The sequence below is a fragment of the Rhynchophorus ferrugineus genome, unplaced genomic scaffold (assembly GCF_030347505.1).
Source record: "Rhynchophorus ferrugineus isolate W39M unplaced genomic scaffold, kcgeb_rfMv2 rfM2, whole genome shotgun sequence".
NCBI lineage: Eukaryota > Metazoa > Arthropoda > Insecta > Coleoptera > Curculionidae > Rhynchophorus > Rhynchophorus ferrugineus.
Genome location: NW_027472581.1, coordinates 48206520 through 48231202, shown reverse-complemented (window position 1 = coordinate 48231202; position 24683 = coordinate 48206520). Strand labels below are relative to the sequence as shown.

Here is a 24683-nt window from a genome sequence, read left to right as displayed (position 1 = left end):
ATAAATGTGACGTCACAAAGTCAGGCGAAATGGCAGACCAATCAAAGCAAAGTATTTTCCTTACAGGTTTCTACATAATTATTTTAAACTAACCAATCAAATTCACGTTGTCAGCGCCGCCAATGATTGAACTAAGCAAAATTTTGCCCCACTACTTACCATTGGAGTTGCACACCCCTGAGTTAAATCTCTATTTTCTCTGTGGTTATATTGTGGCCTCCTTTCATACGTAACTAGGCAACAACTTGTTAGATCAATTTTCATTTTAACATTTACATCTGTTATATATCAAAATAGTTCTAAATTTTACTACAATTGCAAAGATGTTTTGGGGTTTAACTCCGGCATTAGATTTAACAGAAGAATATTTAAAGCAAAATGGAGAGTGTCATGATGAAATAAACATATTATTGATTGGAAGCACCGATTGCAGACATATTTTAAAAACTCTAGCCCGAAGATACCGTCATAAGAAGGTAAGATATAATTTTTCATAAAATAAATGGATTTATTTTGTTATTTAAATAGGTAACTCTTAATTTTTATATAATGGAAGCTTGTATGGAAACAGTTGCCAAACAGCTGTTACTTCTATATATATCCCTTCAACCAAAAACCTCAATAGGATTGGAGCAAAAAACAAAAGTTTTTATGGAACTATATGGTAACTCTATTATTCGACCATTTACTGCCAAGTATTTAACTAGCGCAGCGAGTGATCTGATTGAAATGATCACTAACTACGAAGCACTAAGAAGGAAAATTAATTTTGTAAACCTAGATATTAAATATAAAGACAGGGATTACTTAGAAAATTTAACAAAATTCTGGTGTGGTAAAGACGAATTTAATATTATTGATTGCTGGGATAGAAGGTTGAGGAAAACTCTTGGAGTGAGGTAATATTATATCCTAACTATTACTCTAACTACTTACTAAGGTACATGTTGTATTTAAACTAGATGAAGTCCTTGTTTTATTAACAGGTCAATTGAAAAGTCCCCGGCCTGCCATAGTAAAACATTTTTTTGGGAAAATTAGTTTTTTTTTATTCAACATAATTCCCTTCAAGAGCGATACATTGGTTATAGCGACCCTCCAACTTTTCGATACTATTTTTGTAGTACGATTTGTCCTTTGCTTCATCCATCATCACCTCTTCATTCAATGAAAATTCCCAGCGAGCATTCTTTTGAGATCTGAGAACAGGAAATAATCGCTGGGGGGCAGATTTAAAGAATACGGTGAATGAGGAAGCAATTCGAAGGCCCAATTCATTGATTTTTGCCATGGTTTTCACTGACTTGTGACACGGTGCATTGTCTTAGTGAATCAGCACTTTCTTTTTCTTCAAATGCGGACGTTTTTCAGCGATTTTGATAGTCCTTCGATTGGACTTCAGAGTGAAATGATGGAGCCATGTTTCATCCATTGTCACACATCGACGCAAAAACTCGAATTTATTACGCTTGATTATCTTCAAACACTGCTCCGAATCATCAACTCGTCATTGTTTTTGGTCAAAAGTGAGCTCGTGCGGCACCCACTTTCCACAGAGCTTTCTCATATATTTGGGTACACGTTCAGTTCCTTCAAGTTTTTGCTTCAACTATATTTTTTCCCTTTAAAAAGCAATATTTTATCAACATGCGAAATTCCTTTTTATACATTTTCTTCACAATCACAAAAGTTGTTTCACTCAAAATGTTATAATTCACAAACTAATGATCCGACAACTGTCAAATTCATACACGCATCTTTTGAGGGTTAGGGCTAATTAAAAAACATATGGATTTAATTCTACCATCGCCATCTATGTATCATGCTGCGAACGTTTCAATTGACCTGTTATTTGGATGTGCTGCTCAAATGTGTAACTTGCCTTGCTGCCTTAGCGTCAAGTTTTTTTCCTTCTCTGTGCTACGTCATGGCAATCAGTTCCAGAACAATAAGCTGCCGTGTTGTCCATCTTCTAAATTATTTGTTGTTGTATTTATGAGGGAGCTTCAACCTGTGCACGCAGCACCCACCCCTCTACATGACAACATCAGTTGCTGAGACTGGTGATTTCGCATCTCTTGAACCTGAGTGCGTTGTTGTCATCCTATTCCACTCAGCATCATTATTTCCTGTTTTAATGTTCGCACACCGAGATCCAAATAGATATAAATTTTTCTCATGCTTGAAGAATGGGGAATATTGAGCAGGTTTCTTGAAAATTTGCTCTGGAATCTTCCCAATATTTCTACGTTATTGTTATTGTTTCCATGCTTGCTCATTGTTTAAATGAAAGTAGCAACCTGTTAACCAATTCACACTACAGAGCCTGCTGTTGAGTTGTTTATGCCAGTCCAAATGTGCTTCTGCAAAGTTAACCTACGATCAAAAGTAATGTATTTTGCATGTTCCTCTTATGGGATGTTTTCATTACATAATTTTATCGACGGATAGGTTTTTTTTCTCAGAGTATAAGTAATAGGGAAGCAACTTTTCTCAGATGAGAATGCACTGATGGGACGGCAGCGGAATCAGCGTTGGTCACAGTTATTGTGTCCTCACTAACTGGAAGGTCCGCAGTATAAATCAGTTACAACACCGGTCTCAGTACGCTACCTCGGAGACACCCGAGTGTATTTCATTCAAAGCCAAATATTCATCAATACATTTAATCATGAAGCTCATCAATACATTTAATCATGAAGCTCCTTCAACTGAGGTATGATGAGAGTATATGGTAACGTAGAAGAGTCTTTTTAGTTTATATACCAGTCCATCATGCCATATCACGTTGCCAAAGGCTAACGACCGAAATAAATGTGTATCTTTCTCCTCTAACACTTTCTTAAATACATCAGTTTTCCGTTGTCTCGCATTTTTTTTAATATAGCATGTTTTATTAGATATGTTTAGTATAATATTAATTTTACATGAATATATTACTACTTTTCTTTTCTACATGGATTAGTTCGCAGACAGTACAAGTGCGAAATAAATATATCAGTCTGTATATCCCAAATTAAAATTAATTTAGAATAACTTAAGCTAAAATTAATAGTAACACTTATACACTATACAAGTTCATGTGGTTCGGTTTCTACGCTTGTAGTTATCCGGATCCCTGCGCGTTGTCTACTATACAACCATTTACGTGTAGGGTAGACAATACGCAGGAACCACGTCAATCAGTAGCGCAGAAACCAAACCACTCGAATTTGTGTTTTTATTACTTAAACGTTTCTGTGATTTAGTAATCTACTTTCATGTCTGTGTGAAATCTTTCATAACTTAGTAGATACATTTGATCTCCAGGTCATCGTGCATATCTTCGTTGGTTACGTACGGATGAGCATTGGTAATTAATTGAAGAACTTTATTTTGACAACGTTGATTATTACTCGATCTGATAATTTCATGTTATCCCATGTCCAAATAGGTTTTATTACTGACCGTTAAATCACACTCTTCGATTTTTGGTCAAGTTAGGAGTATTCTTCGACTATTTATCTATTAGTAGTTATTCACTTTTAGTTATCTAGTTAGTTATCAATTTATATTTATATTTTTAATTTTTGTCTAATTTTGTCCAATTCAATTTACCATTGAGATAAATACCAAGGTTCTACCCTGGTCCTATAAGTCATATACTTAGGTTTCCGTTTCAACACAAAATTTACATGAACATATTTTGTTCTATTAAGCTGCATTTTTTAGTTTTTAGTCTATTTGTAGATCCAGTATAGAACCGATATAAGAATGGTCCAAGGACACTACCCCGCCGAGCACTAGCTGAAATAGGTTTATACGTTGACAATGACACTTCGCGCTATGCACCAAATTTTCTTTCAAAAAGATACAACTTCAATATAGTTGCAATAGTTGCGCTACAACAATTGCTCGTGTTGTAAATCAGTCCTAAACGACATATTCAGTGAATGTCCTGCAAAACATCCAGAATTGTTAGAGGGTAGTATTTCTTGTTTAAGACATCTTTTCGATAACCAATGTTACGATAATATATGCAGTTGGTCGAACATTGAGTGGTGGTTTCGAAATCCAAACTAAATATCTATAGTTATATGTGTTCCAAAATATTTTAACTATAACACAAAGAATTTAAACCACAACCCCCCCCCCCCAAAAAAAAAACATTTAAAACTACCCACAAAATATGCAAATTGCTATCGCCAAACCATTGGCGTGAAGGAAAATTGTCTATAATTACAAAAACCTTATTGTACCACTTGAAAGGCGCCTAAAATGCTCAAGCAGAGCAAGCAAAATACCCCAACGTCTATCTCGACAGTAGTTTAAATTAGAAACATAACATCTGATAAAAATCTAAGAAGATCAGACTCAAAATCAACAAGGATATAAGTTCGTCAATCAATTATGAAGCCTACTCGGACTGTAGACAAATGTATTGTGTCCCACTAAGACATCAAACCGACTAGTAATTTAACGCAAAAAAAGTTTTTCAATAAAATACCAATGCTTATCGTTACATAACCAACAATCTACCCTATGAACTAGAAATCAATTGGATATACAAAGTTATACAAGATTTTGCCTCAAAACATGAAAGAAGGTCTAAATCATAGCCTATTAGCAATTACAACACCCAGTACACAAACCAAACCACATAAACTTACGTATAGTCTATCCAAAGTTGGTGTGAACATACGTCATCTAAATGTATGAGGTCAAAACGTAGCAATATTGCCGTAAGAACTCTTAGTTTTAGTTCATTTTGGCTTTTAAATAAAACAATGAAACTAAAATGTTATCAAATATATATAATAATAATGCATATATTCTCGAATAATGTAAACTACAGTTAATTATGCACAGTCACAATAATTTATAGGTTAGAGTGGTTTTATTATATTTACATTGAACTCTTTTCTACACTATACATGAGGTAGAGTTCTAGGCACGTTTTTTATGTAGTGGTATACCTCTGGAGATCAAATCCGCCTAATTAACAATTGTATGTCCAAGTAATCTATTATACTTTCATTAAAGAGCATATTTACCTTTTTACGTTTAGTTCTTTATTCTTTCGATGGTATGTTTTCTTGTCAAGTCATTTTGATATCACTGTATTTTTAATTTCTTCTGCTACTACCTGTGTACACCATTCTTGATAAAATTAGTCACTGAATTCTCTCTAATGAATTTGCCATATTTGCAAAACAGTTGCTATTTTTTCTTTTCTCGCACACTTTAACCAAATATTCATGTATATTCTGAACAATTACACACATATCTAATGGGCATAAATCTTTCACAGTCCAGAGTACGATTTCTTACAATTATCGTATATTAATTATAAACACACTTTTAGTTGTTTCCACTCTTATCATCCTGTCTTGGAAATAATCAGCAATAAATCATAGTCCCATATTATAAGGTTTACTCAAGTGAATAACTGAGCTATTCATTTCCAATCTAAAGAATGTATCTTCACGATTCCATCATTTCTAAATTTCCTCTTCAATGTGACTGATCGAGGTCATCCAAACCAAACCAAAGGTGCTATTAACCTTTCCTGTTTCCAGCATGAAGCACAATATATATGCAATGAATTATTAATAAATGTTATGACTAATAAAACCTAATCAATTGTTACTCCAACGTTTACCTTTGTCCATCAACATTAGCTGTCTTAACACTATTTGTGAGCATTCGTTATATTGGTGCCTTGAATATAAATAATATACTTTAGAGTAAATAATCTAATTTAATTTTAATTTAGAAAATAAATAAAAACATAGTGATACAAATACAAGGGAACAATAGTATCTATAGAATGCAGTTGTAAATTAAGATTGTATTAAGCGTATCTAATGTATGATCTAATAAAAAATATATATTCATTATTGCATCACTATTGGATGTATTTTTGGCTAGCTCCAATGATAATACAAGCTAGATTCTTTTCGATACGTTTGTCATAAAATATCTTGGTTGTCTCCTACAGGATTTAATTCAGTATATATCAATTTAGTTCACGTTTAAAATTGTCAAATGCCCAATGTGGATCTCACAAGATCTCTATAATGGCATATGAAATTCGATCGTTATCTTCGATCTTAGAATACGATGTTCTTCATTACATAATTATTTTCAAGGTATAACATTTAAAGAAATCCAAAAGCTTCCTACAGTCAAGTATGGGAAATATCTCGACATGGTCAATGACAATGTACTTACAATGACTAGCATATTCACACCAAATACTTCCGTATTCCAAGATGAAAATGCGCTCAAAGACGTAGCCAAAAAGGTTCAGTCTTGGCTTCAAGCACATCAGAATATTAAACATCATCCCTGGGTAGCACAATCACTACATCTCAACTTAATTGAAGCGTTATGGACAGTTTTAGAACAGAGAGTGGGAAGTAGATTTCCATCTCCAATATGATGAAGCAATTGGTAACCTTTTTGATCAAGTATGGGAAAATATTCCGTTGAGAAACTATTCAGATACTCTACGCGAAGAATTTCAGCTGTATTAAAAGTAAATGGTGGCTCAACATCTTATTAATAAATGAATATTGTGTGACACTCAATGATGTTCATATTGTTCTTCCTATCCCCTGTAGTTACTTTTTCCATTTTCCATAATTAACCCTTCTATTCTATACAAATATGCAATAATCTTGTCAAGTAATGTTTATATAATCAATCTAGTCGAAATAACCGTTAATCACTAAATTTTAATATCTGAATTGTGACATAACGTTTCTTTTATTTTAGATACGATTCTAAATTAGGTGCTTTTGACTGGGATCTACACATGCGTTACCATATGATTGGCGGCAAACAAGTCTGCAATCAGGAGTACCGGTCTTTTCGTTTAAACGGAATCGCTTTTTCGTGGCTTGAAAGCGAAGCATCACTCCCTAACCGTAGTATGGTTTGTGCTATTATTCCAAACGGCCAAAATTTCGTACATTATGGATACCTAGGTGATATCCAAACTGGTCCTTTCGTAGCATATGGCTTAGAATGTGAAGACAGCGACTTTTTGAAATCAACGAACGGCCATAATGCTTACAGAGCAACCGACGTCACTGAGAGAAACTTAAAACAAATATTTTTTGAAATAGAACATCAACAGGAATACAAGCACACAAAAATCAATGACATGCAGTTGGGATCCTCAATTATAAAGCAAGATAAACTTATAATTGATATAAATAATACGAGGGTCAAAGCAAAGAATCTAGATTCCTGCATCAAAATAGAAAATACGCAAGTTAATATTTTATCAATATCGCAACTGAAACATATGAAATATAAAGATAAATTATCAAATTTTTTTAATATTGTATATGTGGCACATAATTACGAGAAATATTTTGATATTAATACTATAGAACATGTGGTGAAAAATCAAGGTCTATTGTTAATTGAAAATCAATTATTTCTATTAAATAATCGGAAAAAGGACCTAGAATCATACGTTAATAATATTGAAGAAAAAGTTAACCGTTTAAATGTCACTAAAGCAAAATTTGACGTCGAAAATGATTGTTATCTAAGATTTACTATAAATAAAAATTAAATGTTTTTGACATAAGCCCTTATTGTAAGTGAATTATAATTTAATTTATTTAGCACAATCCGGTCATGTTGAAATCAGCAACATAACAAATTTAATATGGATTTATTTTAAATGCTTTACTATTAAATTAAAAAATACACAGTGATTGTAAAAACATCTTTATTATTTATTAATAAAAAACATTTAATTGAAGCAATTTACTTTTGCTTACGTTTATCTAATTTATTTTTGTGCCTTTTATCTTTTAAATTACCAAAACTCTGTTTCTTATTATTCTTCAACTTTTTCTTCATTTTAAGACCTACTTCAACTGGAACATCTTCTAAATCTATTTTTTTACCAATCTTACTTTTTATAGTTTTTTTGACATATAATCCTTCGGTCTCACTATTAACTGGTTTACTTGGAGATAGTCTTTGTTTCTTGTTAACTTGTCCTAATTTATTTTTTTTATTCTCAACTAAACCATTTTTCTCATTGGCTTTATGTAATTTTGTTTGTTTTTTTTGTACCGATTTTGCTTTAATATCGGTATGTTCTTTATTCTTCAAGTTTCGTTTCGTTTGCTTTTTCTGATTATCATAATTAAAGTCAACATCTTTTTTAGATTTTTTAGAATTGCCAAATTTAATTTGCTTCTTTCCAGGCTTTTCTTCCTCTGAAGCTGCATTGAATTTTCGTTTGTTTTTATTATTTCCTTTCTTCTCAGTATCTTCAAGAAGTATTTCTACATTTTGTATATTATTATCAACCGTTTCCTCGACTAATTCTTCCACTTCAGAATCATCACTTTTGGGAATAACATTTGAAAATTTCCTCAACTTGGCAACAAAGAATCCATCCATATTATGCTCGTGAGGATAAAATCGACGTGTTAAATTTAAAGTTGGATGAAACCTGCAACAATACAATAAATAGAATGAAACGTTAAATCAACTATTCCTGATATAACATGAAGTCATATCAGAACTCTGATTTAATTTTGAGCGTTTTTTTTTTAATTCAATTTAATTTTTCTCAAATATTTCAAAATATGAAACTACCGAACTTGCCACTGGTTTTTTTTATTGAACATTTCAGTTGTACGCCGCAAAAACTATGTGTTTTAATTTCATTGCTGTATAAGTGTTGATCAAGTAGATTATACTGGATTAATTAAATCAGGTCATCAGAGGTCAGACAATTGTACAACTATGTTAATGGTAGATGTTTCGATCACTCAATCGGTCGCCTCCCAGAAGTACTACCCACGTGTGTGCATGCTTTGCACACACACTTACAGTTGACCTAAAAGCCAACACTCATCTTCATGTATAAAATATTAACATTTAGCATTACTGACTGAATATTAAACAAGTTAAACAGACAACCACAAGAGAACACATTTGTCACTAATGCTTCACATACAGCTTAAATCATAGAATTGTAAATTCATCAAAATTCATTCATGCTAATAATATAAAAGTATAAAAACCTTAAATGTCTGTATTTGGTAAAACCCTCCGTTCCAAACCCTAAGCCAGTGTCTACTAATTTCACATTTCTTTTCTTTAAGGCAAAATCTATAACCCATTCATTTTCCTCTGGTAATATTGAACATGTTGAATATACTATATAACCTGAAAACAAGAAAAATTACTTCATTAATAAATGATGAAACATATATTTGTATGAGAATGTTACCTCCAGTAGATGACTTGGCATTTACTGAGTCAATTGCAGCCAGAAGCAATTGTCGTTGGAGATTATAACACCTCTGAATATCAGTTTCATCTTTGCTCGTTTTTACACTTTGATCTTTAGCAACAACCCCAGTTCCTAAAGAGTATGGTAATAATAATTGCTTATGAAAAATTCCCATTCTTATTCAGTGTATTTATTTATTACCTGTACAAGGTGCATCTAAAAGTACCCTATCAAAAAACATTTTCATCAAATTTGGAAATCCTCTCCCATCCATTGAGGTAATTACACTATTTACTACTCCCAAGCGATGAAAATTTCCAACAACTGCTTTAATACGTTCTCTAGAAATCAACATAAAGCTTATCAAAAATAAAGCTTATAGTGGAACCTTACTTATTCAAATCATTTGCAAATAATACACCAGTATTTTTCATAACTGCTGCTATGTGAGAAGCTTTTCCCCCAGGTGCAGCACACATATCCAAAATCTTTTCATTCTCCTGTGGTGCTAGTGCCATTACTGGAAGAAAACTTGAAGCTCCTTGAATAATATAATGACCTGCTAGATACTCTGGTGTAGCTCCTATTGGAACTTGTGATGAATATATTACTAAACCAACTTTACTCCATTTTCCAACTGGGTCTAAATTAACACCTCTATTTATTAAGGCTTGTGCCAAGTCTCTTCTTCTAGTTTTTAAGCTATTTGTGCGAACTGTCAAAGGCCTTTGTACCTCACTAGCTTCCAAAAATTCCAATAGTTCAGAAAGCGGAAATAATTGCATAAGTTTCTCCATTAAGAATTCATTATAGCTATAATAGGTACATAAATCTTTTCTAAGTATTTCTAGATACTCAGATCTTGAATGTTCACTGTCTCTTAAGTTACTAAAATCTGAAAGCACCCTAATAATTTCTCGTATTCTCTGTTGAACATCCTGTAAATATAAAAAGTTACACCCACTATTTTTCACCTAACTATGTGGTATGTTACTTGAAGAGATTTAACTTCTTCTTCTGATTCCTTGGTTGGAAATTTGAATGTTTCCTGACTTGCAATATTCAACTGTAATTCTGCTTCAGACTCTTTCTGTTCCTTCTTTAGCTTTCTTTTTAACTTAATATTTTGTTTTTCGATTGGAAGTAAATCATCTGAATCTATAAAATTCTTTTTAAAAAAATCTAAACCACAAAATATATATTTACCTGATTTTTCCTCAACATCATCTATATCAGTGTCTCCCTCAAAATCATCTTGATCGGCACCAATCTCATCATCAGACAAATCATCTAGGTTTTCTAGTTTTGTTTCTGTATCCTCATCAGTTTCTTCTTCAAACTCACTGTCATTCAAATCATCTTCAAAATCCTAAAATATGTTTAAGATTGAATCAGAAAAGTTGTCAAGTATTGTTTTAAACCTGTTCTTCGTCACTATCTTCATTTCGCTTTATTATTTTTTTTCCTGATTTAGGTTTAAGCCATTTATTATTGTCATCAGAGAAACCCCTCATTTCTTTATTTTTCTTACTATTTAGCTTTACCTCTTCAGATCCACTTTCATATTCTTCATCAATTGATCCGTTTGAATCTAAAAAAAATATTTTCATAAACACATTGGAGAAAATTATATAAATAATAAACCTTCACTATAAGATTGCTCAAGTAGATTTGCCTTTTCATTTGTCTTCAGAGCCTTTGTAGTTATCTTATTTTGTTTTTGTTTCTCTAACAGTTCTGTGGCTTTCTGTTCTCTCTTTTTCTGTCGTTTCTTTTGCCTTGAACTGAGCTTTTTGTCAGACTCATCACTCTCTAAAATTAATATCATAGTAAATGTAATATAAGTAAACAATTTGATCTATTCTTTTTAGTACTTATTAATTCCTTTGGAAAAATAGGATCCTTTTGTTTTTTAAACTTTCTTCCTGGACCCTTCTTAATTAAGACACCATCAGTGAACTTAGCTTTTCTTCCCATTATTTATACACGTGCATAAAACTGAACAAACGCTTTAATTCAAAATTACATTCATTGAAGAAATTGGTTATGAACCTGATCTTCTATGAATGTTCTTCTCTAGAATATTAATCTACCCTCTTCTTCAATAGTTAACAGAAAACTACACGCAAATAATCTGTAGCTTTCGAAAATCAATAGATTAAAGTAGGGATACCGAAAAAATATCGGTATAGAGTTATTGGTAAAATTGGTAGTTAATTTCAAAAGAAATTTTTAAAATATCGCTGTTATTACAAAAAAAATTTTTCGTCAATTAAGTCGATATTTTTATAATTATCGATAATTCATAATATTTTTCGATATATCAAAATATCGTTATTTTAAAAAATAACGTTATATCGGAGAAAAAAAAACAATATTTTTTTCCAATATATATTCATATATTCAACCCTTTTATTTTAATTTCAATGTTTTGTGTCGAGAATCTACAGATCTTATTAAGAACTTCTTACAATTAAATTGCAATAATTCAACAAAATTAATAAACTTGGAGGCGTTGTTTAATAAATACCGGAATAATTACGGTTCTGATAGAATTAATACAAATATCATGAGGAGCAAGCACTACAGAATACAGAAACTGTATTTTATGATTTCTATTCTGTGATATCTGTAATCTATGGCAAGGACTTACCTTACAAGGAACCGTACTAAAATATCTCTAATACTAGGGGTGTTGGCCACCAAAAATATATCGATATTACGCATTAATTGATTGTTAGACGAAAAAATTATACATTATTACATTATATTAATATTTTTAATAAAATAAAATTTAGTTTTCGATATTAAAAAAAAATATATCGATATATCTTTATTTCTGTTATTTGTTTATATGGAAATATTTTTGTTGTATTGATTTAACTTCTATTGTATTGTCTATATTTATTTTAGTATATTTTTTAGTTGTTTTATAAAACATTTGGAGGGTATTCAATATTCAATAGAAAAATACCATTCCTTTTTATAGATCCTTATAGATTTATTCCTTATCCTCTGATGATTCTTATTCCTTTTTATAGAACATTCATATATAAAAGTAATTCTACTTCGTTTAAAATTAAATTATAAATTGCTTGGTATGTATTATTATTATAATAGTATTCAGTAATTATTTTTTCCTTCCCTTTTTAAGTTAGTTCAGAAGATAGAAGGAATTTATACATATTGGAAAATATAAGCACATATTAAATTAACTGTCACAAACAAATATATCCGTATCTATATCTGAAAACAGTCGATAGTTCTCAACGCTACACAAAACACACTCAATATTTTGTGATATAGGTTAATATTGCATAAACATTTTAGTGTGGTTATATTTTTCTTTTGTAGAATGTTTGTTATTAGTAAAAGTATTAATAGAATAGGAACTTTTGGCAGCAATGTATTAAAAAAATGTGTATTTGTTGATAGTGATAAAATATTGTCCTGTCATGTTGGACTATTAAAACGTTCTTTTCCATATAAAACATGTTTCACAAAAGTTTCTGATATTTCAAACAGTAATACCACCAGTGCACAAAGTGGAGGTACTATTGTAATAAATGTGCTAATTTAAAATTGGTTTACAGTAGATTATTTTATAGATGAACAAAGTGGAGACCACACAGTTAAATATGTCAACATTACTAAAGGCAATAAAGAATTAGAACACAAGTTAAAGATTTTAATGCTTGAAGTTGAAGTTTTGAGGCAACAAGGCGATTTAGTACCACCAAATACTTTTTTTAAAGATGAGCATTGGGGGCATTTATTAAGTTTACAGACTCGTACCTCAAGGAGAAAATATTTATCGTTTTTATTTAAATTATCTAAAAAAAAAGAAAATGAGAAGGTTCGGATATAGTTTTCTAATCATCAAGATAATTTTTATGAATATTATAGGCTAAAAAATTAGAACGTCAACGCGAAAAAAAGGAATTTTTGGCATTGAATCCTAAAGAGACCAATGATATTGTTTCGATTGAAGAGCATGCAACAAAATATGAACTACAATACAATAGTTTGTTCTTAAGATTTTTTGATACAAAAATAAATAATTTTTATAACAAGAAGTTAATTGATGCTATACCATTTGAACAAAAACTTGTCATTGATTGTGGATATGACCAAGATATGACTTCAAGAGAAAACAGAAACTGTGCTAAACAACTAATGTTTTTATTTGCTGAAAATCGTATGCATTCTGGTAAGGACCAAACTGTAAAATTCAAATTTAAATATACTATTATTATTATTTAACTACTGTAGATCCCTTTGATATACATTATGCCAATTATAACAAAGAAAGTGAAATAGCCACAGCTTTATTGAAGTATATCCCTACTTTGTATGATAGTAATTTTCCTACTTCTGTTCATGAAAAAAGTTATTTGGATGTTTTCCCAAAAGAAAAACTTATATATCTTACACCACACTGTAGACAAGAAATGGAAATATTTGATCATGATGCAGTTTATATTATTGGAGGTATTGTAGATAAGGTATGACTATATTCAGATAGTAATTTAATAATAACTCTTGAAAAAATTTTTAGGTGAATAATGAGCCCTTGTCACTTGCAAAGGCTAAAAAAGAAGGTATAAAAATGTTAAAATTTCCTTTAGATAAATATCTTTTATGGGGAGCAGGATCTGGAAAAAGCCTTACTCTAAACCAATGTGTTGCAATCTTATTAGATTTAAGAACTACTGGAAATTGGGAATATGCATTAAGGCATGTACCAAGAAGAAAACTTCTCAGTATAGAGAATAATAAAGACATTAGTCAATTTAAAAAAGACAAAACGCCTATACAGTTTAAAAGACAATATCGCATCCAAAAAAGTAATAAATAAACCCAGTGTTAAATGTATAATGATTAAATAAAATGTTTAATAACATAATACTGTTTTCCTCAAAAACATTAAAAGTTAATAAACCATTATTAATTATACTAGCGACTGATATGATATGATGCAATCTGCCTGATGAGACTGCCGTATTATAGGGTTTTTCAATAATGGTGGATTAATAACGGTGCCTTTTGTAGCGATTTAATTCCCATATTGACAACTTACAGAACTTAGCGACACGTGAAAATTATAAAACTGTATTGTCAAAATGCATTGATTCGTAACAACCCAATTTTGGTCAACAAATTATTTTTAATGACGAGGTGCATTTTTATATTAGACAATAGTATGTTAAAAAGCATATTTGCCAGATCTAGAATGACGCCAATCCACCAAGTTACTTTTTAGTGCAAACTTTGAAACGGTGTTAACAAATTTGATGACTATGATGACAAGTTATGATTAAATAATTGTTAAGAAAGCACATTTATAACTATATATATAATCTTCATGGTTGTTCAGCGATTTGAGTTAATGCGTGGTGTACTACTAGATATATATGGTATAAACCAAGTATTTTTATATAAACCACCTACCATATAATTATCTGATCTATATTTCATAATCAAATTTTTAAATTAAAATTTAAATATATAGTTTATACGGGCTATATAGTCAGATGTTTTTGCTAAAAATAATACCATTTATAAATGTATATTTTATATTCCACTAAAAAAACATACAACTTACCATGACATATTTCGCGGATGCATTTAAAATAAATTTATAATAATTCTTATGTAATATATTATCAAATTTTGGGTTTTTTAAAAATATCTACTAAACATTTGTTACTTTCTTAAAGTGTTATGGAAGACTGATCTGGTTTGATAATATAATTACCAATAAGTATTTTATGCTAAGAGCTAAGATTTTCTTCACATACGAATTTTATTTTCAAGTATTTTTTGGCAAATTTTAATTAAACATTACTTATATTTTTCTTTTTTTATACTTTTTCCCTTGACAACCACTAAACACTTTTTGTCAATTCATAGCACACTATGTTATTAATATATTCTTATTAGATATTGAATTAATTAAAATAATAAGTGTTTTTTTTTAATTTTGTTTTAAGTTTTTATTAACTTCCTATTACTGTTCTAAAACTACATTAAAATTGGCAATAAAAAACATTAAAATATAATATTTTATTTTACGTCAAAACTTTTATACACACAAAATGGTCTGTACACGTAATTTACGCTGTTTAATTTCTTCTTCTTCTGACCCTAGAAATTCTCCAAGCATTGGGTTCTTCATATTTGTTATAAAGGGGTTCCAATCTTTGATTTTTCTTAAATTTGCTAAGTTTTGTTGGATCAGAAAATTTGAAGAATGCTGGAGCAAATTCAACAAGCCATTTTGGATCAATTGTAGTAACCTCACGCATATATTCTTTTGTTGTACATACTAATTCGTGATAAATAACCCATTCTGGTTGTCGATTAAACAAAGCACTTGAAGGATGTATATAGACCACTTGACTATCAACCAACGTTCTATATCCTTCTTGTGGATCTTTCTTAGCAGCATTTCTAAAAAAACCTGAACATATAGCTTTTTGGACTCTAACGGTATTTCGTTCAGCTGACACGACATCAAGTTTATGCCTGTCCATTATACCCAGTAATTGCTTTCGAACATCTTGTGCCCTTTTCAGTGTTCTTATTTGAACAAAATTTTCATAACACCATGCATTTGAAAATTTGTTATTTTTCCAACTATTATAAACGGCCAATAAAGTTAAATGGTCACCCTCGGGTTGGTTAAATTTAGCTTTTTTCTGGTCGGCTAAAGCTTGCTTATCTTTTGGCCTATAAAATACATTCTGAACTGAAAGCATGCTGACTATAGTTAATATTTCATCTGAACATTGTAATGCAACTGACATTATTAACATTTTCGACAAATTGGGTTCTAATGGAAATTCTGCCATCTGTAAGTAAACAAATTTCATTAATAATTACTAAGTTAATTAAGCGATATAGAAAAACTTACTCTTCTACCCAGTCTGGTTAACAGACCTTCATCATCTAAAGCTGAAAGTGAATGTAACTGTTCCAAAGCCATAATCAAAGATTCAACAGGCGGTGCATCCATAAAATCAAAATGCAATAAATCATTTATTCCCATAGTTTTTAGTTGAAGAACCTATAAACAATATTTTTAATAATTGATAAAATATTGTAATTATGTCAGAAGCTAAAAATAATATCAATATGCCTACTGTTGTTGCAAGATTAGTCCTTTGAATCTCAGGTACTGGAGTGGGCAACATTTCATCTCTATATGCCCTTTCAGTGTATAGCCTGTAACATTTTCCAGGTCCTGTACGTCCTGCTCTGCCAGCTCTTTGTTTAGCCTGAGCCTAGAAAAATATGACTCAAAATTTAAAAATGTTATTGTGACATTTAACATACTTGTGAGATTGGTGTAACAACGAGAGAATCCATACCGGTTTTGGAATTATATACTTTCTGTTTCACAAAACCAGGATCTACTACATAAAATATCCCATCGATAGTTAAAGATGTTTCAGCTATGTTTGTAGCGATTACCACTTTTCTACTCCCTGGCGGTGCTGGTTCAAATATTCTTGTCTGCATTTCTGAAGGTAATGCTGAATACACTGGCAATATGATGAGTTCAGGTACATCAGGTCCTAAAAACATATCAGTTAATAAAAAATTGATTAATTAATTAAATTAAATTTAAATAATAAAATTATAATACCCAAAGATTTCATTCTTTCATATAATATTTCACAGGCGGTATCAATCTCTTCCTGACCAGTTAAAAACAAAAGAATATCACCGGGTGGTTCTCTTAGATGAATTTGCATTACGGTGATCAAACTTGCATCCAAATAATCTGTTTCTGGTTCTTTAGTGTATAAAACTTCTACTGGAAAAGTTCTGCCTAAAATTAAGTATCACTATAAGTTGTGAAATTATTAATTATTTACACTGTACATACCTGGAATTGTAAAAATTGGGGCTTCAAAGAAATACTGCGAAAATTTAACAGCATCCAAAGTTGCAGATGTTACAATAAGCTTTAATTCTGGTCTTTTGGTAACAGCTTGCTTCAGTAGTCCAAATAAAACATCAGTATGAATTGTTCTTTCGTGGGCTTCATCCAACATAATCACTGAGTATGCTTTTAGATCCAAGTCCATTAAGCATTCTCGCAGTAACATACCGTCTGTCATATATCTAAAAAATAGGAATACTATTAATATATTCAAGTCAATTCAATACGCTTCTGTTGCTGCCGCAGGATAGGGAATATTCTTCACGAAATCTTGCCACAGTTGGCGATCAGCCGCAGCTGTTCTGGCCTCCGACAACGTTAATTTCCTATTTTTCAGATAGTTTTTTATAATTCTAGTCCATAGTCTTTTTCGGTGCTGTTTGCTGTTTTTTCGACCCAAAATGTCGATTTTGCCACAGAAGTCTGTGGGGAATTCGTACACTTTTCAGTCGACATGACCTGACCAAAAATATCAGATATTGTATACATGAACTATGGGACTTTTAATAAAGGAGGGTCGATGTTAAATTAGAAAAAAAAGCCATGTGTGAAGTATTAACGAAATTAATTTTTTATTTCAAAAACAAATTGCGGCTTATTAGCATAGGCTCGAGACTTCAAAAAATTGCAAGAAAAGTTTAGCATGGTCAAATCGCGCTATCTTCAAGATTAACTCACATTATCTTTAGGAGAAGTAATCATATCATGCCATAGCATGTATTGCATGCATGCAAGTATATACCAATGACGCTCTCGACCTAAAACCCGCACAGCGAGAGTAATTCTTTGCAGATGTATTGCTATCTGGTGAACCTCTTGTCGATTCGCATCTTTCTATACATGGTATTCATAGTTGTTAACATAGCCACTATTCAAATAATCCCCTTCGTAGATAAAAGTAATTTTTCTGTCAAAATAAGGTTCTTTTTAAACGTTTTGAAGCTCAGCGAACAAACTGTGAAGTTTGTATGAGTGCACTCCCAAACGTTGACGTAAAATCCGTTAAATTGCGACAAGATAATCATTTCAGCATGACGATTAATTGAATTAGGCTTTCTTGCACCCTTTTTTGCATGTTCTCGGTTGATCTATCGTTTCTTTGACATTCGAATGTTGGCTGATTATTTACTCAGTGGTCTTAAATTTGGTTATCAATGATTTGATAGGCGACTTTGAAATAAAAAGTAACGGGCACAATACTGCTTGTCTTAATTAATCATTTTGATAATGCATTTTTATCATTTGGTATCACTAACTGAATAATAATAAGTAACAGATTAGACAGACACCGCCAACATCGACCCGTCCAAAATTTAAAAATTCTATATATAAAAATATATTACTTAATTTTGAAAATGACTATTGAAATATAACATAATTTTTAATTATATTGTTGCTTACTTTATAATTGTTTCAGGACTAGTACAGTCTTCAAAACGAATAGTATATCCTACTTCTTGACCTAATCGACATCCAAATTCTTCCGCTACTCTCTTTGCTACAGACATCGCAGCAACACGACGCGGTTGAGTACATCCAATTTTACCCCTTGCAGTGAATCCTTCCTCAGCTAAATACTGAGTGATTTGAGTTGTTTTTCCTGAACCTGTTTCCCCAATAACAATAAGGATTTGATTATCAGTAACAGCCTAAAATTATGTTGATAAAATGAACTAAAATTCTTTTATATTTCTTCAAGGATATTTACCTTTCTTAACTCTTCTTTTAATTTATAAATTGGTAAAGACTGTCTTTGTTCAATTATAGATAAGTTAGTCTTTTTACCAAAAGAAGATTTTTTACCGCCAATAATGTGTTTTTTCCACTCTGGCAAATCTTGTGACTGTAAACCAATTCCTCTTACAGACATCTCTCTTGACTCATCTTCAAGAAAAAATAGTAAACATTTTTATGGTAAAAATTCATAATATTAATTACAACTTACCTTCAGGTAAAGGATCTATCCATGTTTTATTTTTGCCTGATGGTTGGGAATCAACTTCAGCTTCCCTTTGAAGCATTTTCTGTTCTCTTCTTTCTTTAGCTAACGCAGATTGCATCATAGCTGCTTGTGCAAGTGAACCATCTGGATTCTTAACAATCCTTTTATATAATAAATTTAAAATTAATTAAATAAGATTAACAATTTACATATGAAAGTGTCTTACCTAACAGGGCTTAAGTCATGGAGGGCTCTTCCATGCCCTTGTAAAAACGGAGGTTCATCCTCTACTAATTCAATTTCAATATCTGCTTCGCCATCTTCCTCATCTTTTGGAAGCAATCCAGTCTCTTCATCAAAGTCAGGCAACTCACTTTTATCTATGCATCCAGATGATATCATCTGTATTTTAAAATAATACTTAATTCGTAAAATTTATTTTAAAACAATAGACATACCTGTTTAATTTCCCATCTTTCTGGGCTAGATATCCTTGTTACTCTTTTTCTGGAATCCTCCTCTCCTTCATCTAAATTAACTGGAAGTCTTAGAACTGATGTGCTACTATGAGTAGGTCTATCTGGATTACGATCTGAAATAATTTTAGAGTTTTTATATATTCATAAACAGAAAAACATACAAACAAACCTTTATCTTCTCTTTCTGGGGGAGCATGAGACAATGGATTTAGATCTTTTCCAGTAAGTTGATCTACATCTTTCATTGATAAGGAGACTTTTTGCCCAGTTACAGATAATACTTTAACCTAATTATTGATGAAAAAAATAAATTAATAAATCAAAACAAAATAACACCCTATTTTATAAATATATTTACATTTAATCTCTGCTTACCTTAACTTTACCACCCCTTGAAACAACTTCAGATACTTGTGTAACTCTGCCTTCAGCTCTTAGTTGTGAAATATGTACTAACCCTTCCCATCTCCTTCTTAATCCTTCTAATTGTACAAAACAACCAAAGGGGACAATATTTGCAACTTTTCCATTGTATATCTTAAAAATATTACATATTAGAATATAAAATAAAAACAATGAGATATGCTCACTTTTCCAGGAACTGGATCATCATCAAGATCTGGGCTACCTCTATCATTTTTAAATTTTCTTTCTATACTTCTATCTATATGTCTGCCTTTTGATCTACTCCTATCCCTTCTATCTCTAGACCTTCTCCTATCCCTTGATCTGCTTTGCCTGTCTCTTCTCCTATCTCTATCACGATCATAATTCCGACCTCTTTCCCTTGATCTATCGCGATTTCTGTTTCTCCTTTGATCTCTTGATCTATCTCGTCGTCTTTCTCTAGACCTAGATCTTGATCTGTACCTACCACCAGATCTAGATCGATGCCTGTGTCTTGATTTTGACCTAATGAGAGCAAATATAATATTATGATTAATATAAATGATATATAATACCTTTCCCTTCTTCGCACTTTTTCTTCCGATTTAGATTCTTTGATAGCAGATGGTGCATCCGCTTCAAATTGTGCCATGAGATCAGCTACGATATCAGTGTCTCCATTATTATGTTTATTTTCGCTTTCTTCATCAATTACAGGTTTTTGTGTTTCATTTGGTAAAGCAAGGCCTGGAAACTTTTGAGCTAAAACATCTTTTTCACCATTATCAGCGTCAGTAACTCCAACATCTTTATTTTTCTTTGGTCTCATATGCTGAATTATACGAAGTAAATTTGATATGAATGAGTCGGAAAATTCTGCTCCATTTTCAATCAAAGCTTTCTTGAACGTTTCAACAGTATTGTTTTTTTCCGATAAAAATATAATAAATTCAGCTAAAATACATTTTCTTAAAATTAAAAAAGACTGTATTAGAAGAACTTACCTAAATCTTTATCATTCATTCCTAAATGATTTTCAAGTTCTGTACATATTTTTGAGACCAAAGATAGGTACTCCAATTTTTCAACTTCATCCATTTTTTCCATTTTATCAAGAAAAATATATTCATTAATAAGAAACACACAGGCTCCTACATATTAAGGTTATGTTTTGTTGATTGATTTGATATGCAATCTGACATAATGAATGTGTAGTTGCATATTTTATATATTTCTACATTCCTTTACATATATCAGACCTTTATAAAATTAAAACAATATATTTTTAAACGTATTTTATAGTTTTTAGCTAAAATATAATATTAATGAAATGTGATTGCACTAGACTAAATATATTTAAAACATCACTTTTTGTTTGAGTAGAATAACTTGAAATGTCAAAAATTACCGTTCATTTTACCTTTTAAAAATTTATATTATCAATGGTTACTATTTGCACTAAGATATTCTGCAAACCAACAATTCAAGAACGATTGCTATCTAAAAAGAGGAAAAATAATGAAGTAAGTTTCATTGAATTAATAACTATCCTAGAATTTCTATTTCACAGTTAAAAGTTAATACTATTAATGCATTAAAGTAACTTTAATTATCTATGTAATAATAATATATAATAGTTACTTATATTTTAATATATAATAGTATTTATTTTTATTTTTTATAATTTTGATTTACTGACAGTTGTGACAATTGATTATAATATTAACATATTACAATTACAAATGTGTTAAAATATATTTGATTATAGGACATTAAAGAATATTTTGCAAATTTAGAAAAAATTAGAGCTCAAAGAAATTCAAAAATTTTGTCCGGAACATATATTCCTAATTCTACATTTCGAAGAATTAGCGCAGAATCGGGTAATAAAGATAAGAGTAATTTAGAGTGCCAGAGCCAGAAGGTAAATTTACGTGTACCTATTATTTTATATTATTATAGACTTTACTTCAGTCTAACAATTCCCTAAATGATAAAGAGGTGATAAGTTCGTCCTTGAAGAGCTTGAAAAAAAATCACGAAAAAAGCCAAGAGAGTTCATTATTACAAGTGAAAGTAACTTAATTTTTTTAAAATATGTTAAAATTTACGAATTAAAACTATTGTTCCTTTTAGAGTACAAAAGAGTCCAGTTTGATTTTATTACAAACTAGTACTCTTGAAGAACTTAAAAATATGAGAGATCTTTTAAACAAATCATCTTATGTACCTAAACAAGTAAAGATAACTCAAACGTAATCAAATTATGTTGATCTACATTTGTTATTTGTGTTTTAAGGTTAGTTCTCGTAGACCAACTATAGAAAAAATTAAAAGCGCTATACGAGAAGAGAAAAAACATCTAACAGAGAAGAACAAAAGCGAAACCGAAGAAACTGTATTATTAAGTGACGCAACGACATCTACAGAGGGAAAGAAAAAAAAGAAGATTAAACGTAAAAAGAAAAGTGCAGACAATGTAAAGAAGCCTACAAATTCATTGGCTAAATCTATAGGAACAAGTAGATATAAAATCAAAAAGAAAATAATTGAAAAAGTTAGTGTAGACATACAATGTTCCTTATATAAAGATGATGAGGATAATTCAAAACAAATATAAATCTACAACAAATATATCTGCTATTACAAAGTTTAACAATTATATTTTTGTGATCGGAAGAATAAGTAAATAAGTAAGACGCAGAAGTCCAGCTGTTGTTCATTGATTTATTTTCCAACGAGCCAATTTGAAAAATAAATAATGATATTTGAGTGGTATAAGGTCGTATGTGTGAAGCTATTCGTCTCAAAAGGTCGGGATGGTGAGCCGATAACTAATTATTTTCGCGACTATTTGTCATGTGTGTTGAGAATATTGTTTTCAGTCTATTGATACTTATTATTTAGATTGAGAAAATTAAATTCGAATTGAGGAAGACTTTAAAATATTTCTAGGATAAAATTACTACTTTGAAAACTGAAAAAAGTCAGAATAAGGGTATTACCTTGAAGGTAATGAAATGATAATTTGTAATGATAGTTTGAGACCAAAATCATAAAAAACTAGTGACATTTAATTTTAAACTTAACATACATTTCTTTGCATATTAAAAAAATATAAATAACGCACATATTAACATATTTCCATTATTTTTTAAAACTTTTCCTTATTATTCTGGTATCATGGCTATAACGTGTTGAAAGAATCACGTGGTTTTATCAATTGCTAAGCTGTCTAAAGGTTTTTTGAGAATTTGAACTGGGTTTTTGTCCAATAAGTCTTGAGACTCATTTTCTTCGATTTTTTGGCGCCGATACTAATGTCAAAATAACCACTTTTAAATATCTGAAACCAAAACCGACAAGTGGGCTATGACGGAACAGCATCATCATAAGCTTCCAAGAGTGTTTTATGGGCTTCAGCGGCAGATTTCTTCAAATCAAACAACAAAAGCAATGAATGTCGAAAATGCAATTTTAAGTGCTCCATGATTATATATACTAAATAACTCAACAACACTAAATGGAAAACTATTATTTTGCGTAAAAAATATCAAAACCATTTAATCTAACATTTAGGTTGTTTACAATGATATCCCTGATAGTATGACGAAAATACACGTAAGCACCTACTACGAATAGCAGGAGATTTTATGAATTGAGGATTTTATTAATTGAATATTTCAAATTCAGGCCACGTTAAATTACTATATAAAATTACCTCAGAGACAAGATTTTTTAGACAAAATATTTTCTTTTAGAGATCTGTCTCAATTTAAATATGTTAATGTCCGAAAATTACAACAAGGATTAATCAGTGTTGACTATAATTGTAATAAAATTCTATACAACAATATATTATATATATTACATGTTTTATTTAGAATTTGACTGATTTGAATGATACATAATAATTGGTCATTTAACAGAGCTTTGCCATTATAACGACGAGTTGATTCGGAGCAGTGTTTGAAGATGATCAAGCGTAATAAACCCAAGTTTTTGCGTCGATATGTGACAATGGATGAAGCATAGCTCCATCATTTCACTACAAACGCAACAGTCGACTGGCAAGGTTATGGCGTCCGTATTTGGGGATGCGCATGGAATAATTTTCATTGGCTACCTTGAAAAAGGAAGGACCATCAACAACAACTATTACTATTACATAGCGTTATTGGACCGTTTGAAGGACGAAATCGCCGAAAAACGACTGCATTTGAAGAAAAAGAAAGTGCTGCTTCACCAAGACTATGCACCGTGTCACAAGTCAGTGAAAACGATGGCAAAAATCCATGAATTGGGCTTCGAATTGCTTCCTCATCCACCGTATTCTTCAGATCTCGCCCCCAGCGACTATTTCCTGCTCTCAGATCTCAAAAGAATGTTCGCTGTGAAGGAATTTTCGTCGAATGAAGAGGTGAAGAGCGCCGAAACTGAGGTCTATTTTGAAGCAAAGGACAAATCGTACTACAAAAATGGCATCGAAAAGTTGGAGGGTCGCTATAGTCAGTGAAGGGAATTATGTTGAATAAAAAAAATAATTTTGCCAAAAAAATGCTTTGCTATGGTAGGCGGGAGGACTTTTCAATTGATCTGTTAATAGATGAGGGAATAGTCTTCTACGTCATGCTTTCTATATTAGGAGGGGAATGGAGCTACATCTAT

At 31.0% G+C, this 24683-nt stretch overlaps 5 protein-coding genes across 6 annotated transcripts; 3 read left to right on the top strand and 2 right to left on the bottom strand.

Annotated features, from left to right (window-relative positions):
• Window positions 1-244: 244 nt before the first annotated feature.
• On the top strand, window positions 245-7719 carry Dnaaf3 (Dynein axonemal assembly factor 3). The gene is made up of 3 exons (XM_076395753.1): window positions 245-476; window positions 529-899; window positions 6760-7719. The coding sequence occupies exons 1-3, from the start codon at window positions 324-326 to the stop codon at window positions 7568-7570; spliced, it is 1335 nt and encodes a 444-aa protein (XP_076251868.1). The 5' UTR covers window positions 245-323; the 3' UTR covers window positions 7571-7719.
• LOC143191057 (26S rRNA (cytosine-C(5))-methyltransferase nsun-1) lies at window positions 7713-11351 on the bottom strand. Its single transcript, XM_076395740.1, has 10 exons — window positions 11131-11351; window positions 10901-11068; window positions 10678-10847; window positions 10463-10625; window positions 10251-10414; window positions 9650-10194; window positions 9458-9597; window positions 9254-9388; window positions 9045-9189; window positions 7713-8467 (listed from the first exon to the last, which is right to left on the bottom strand). Exons 1-10 carry the CDS (start codon window positions 11231-11233, stop codon window positions 7768-7770), a joined length of 2433 nt encoding a protein of 810 aa, XP_076251855.1. The 5' UTR covers window positions 11234-11351; the 3' UTR covers window positions 7713-7767.
• Window positions 11352-12298: 947 nt separating this feature from the next.
• rswl (tRNA methyltransferase roswell) lies at window positions 12299-14162 on the top strand. Of its 2 annotated transcripts, XM_076395754.1 has the most exons (7): window positions 12299-12354; window positions 12411-12562; window positions 12611-12807; window positions 12853-13112; window positions 13163-13466; window positions 13529-13761; window positions 13815-14162. In XM_076395754.1, exons 3-7 carry the CDS (start codon window positions 12612-12614, stop codon window positions 14112-14114), a joined length of 1293 nt encoding a protein of 430 aa, XP_076251869.1. In that variant the 5' UTR covers window positions 12299-12354; window positions 12411-12562; window position 12611; the 3' UTR covers window positions 14115-14162. The 2 variants fall into 2 exon arrangements, with proteins under 2 accessions (XP_076251869.1, XP_076251871.1); XM_076395756.1 differs by having other exon boundaries at window positions 12411-12807; window positions 12865-13112.
• A 1145-nt stretch (window positions 14163-15307) lies between these two features.
• On the bottom strand, window positions 15308-21221 carry pea (ATP-dependent RNA helicase pea). Its single transcript, XM_076395727.1, has 16 exons — window positions 21020-21221; window positions 20591-20969; window positions 20219-20540; window positions 20004-20165; window positions 19798-19915; window positions 19608-19741; window positions 19376-19551; window positions 19153-19310; window positions 18916-19091; window positions 18609-18856; window positions 17151-17389; window positions 16908-17093; window positions 16595-16836; window positions 16402-16542; window positions 16173-16325; window positions 15308-16110 (listed from the first exon to the last, which is right to left on the bottom strand). Exons 1-16 carry the CDS (start codon window positions 21120-21122, stop codon window positions 15382-15384), a joined length of 3666 nt encoding a protein of 1221 aa, XP_076251842.1. The 5' UTR covers window positions 21123-21221; the 3' UTR covers window positions 15308-15381.
• A 131-nt stretch (window positions 21222-21352) lies between these two features.
• Window positions 21353-22992, top strand: LOC143191065 (uncharacterized). Its single transcript, XM_076395762.1, has 5 exons — window positions 21353-21538; window positions 21784-21939; window positions 21990-22091; window positions 22152-22253; window positions 22315-22992. Exons 1-5 carry the CDS (start codon window positions 21458-21460, stop codon window positions 22633-22635), a joined length of 762 nt encoding a protein of 253 aa, XP_076251877.1. The 5' UTR covers window positions 21353-21457; the 3' UTR covers window positions 22636-22992.
• Window positions 22993-24683: the final 1691 nt, after the last annotated feature.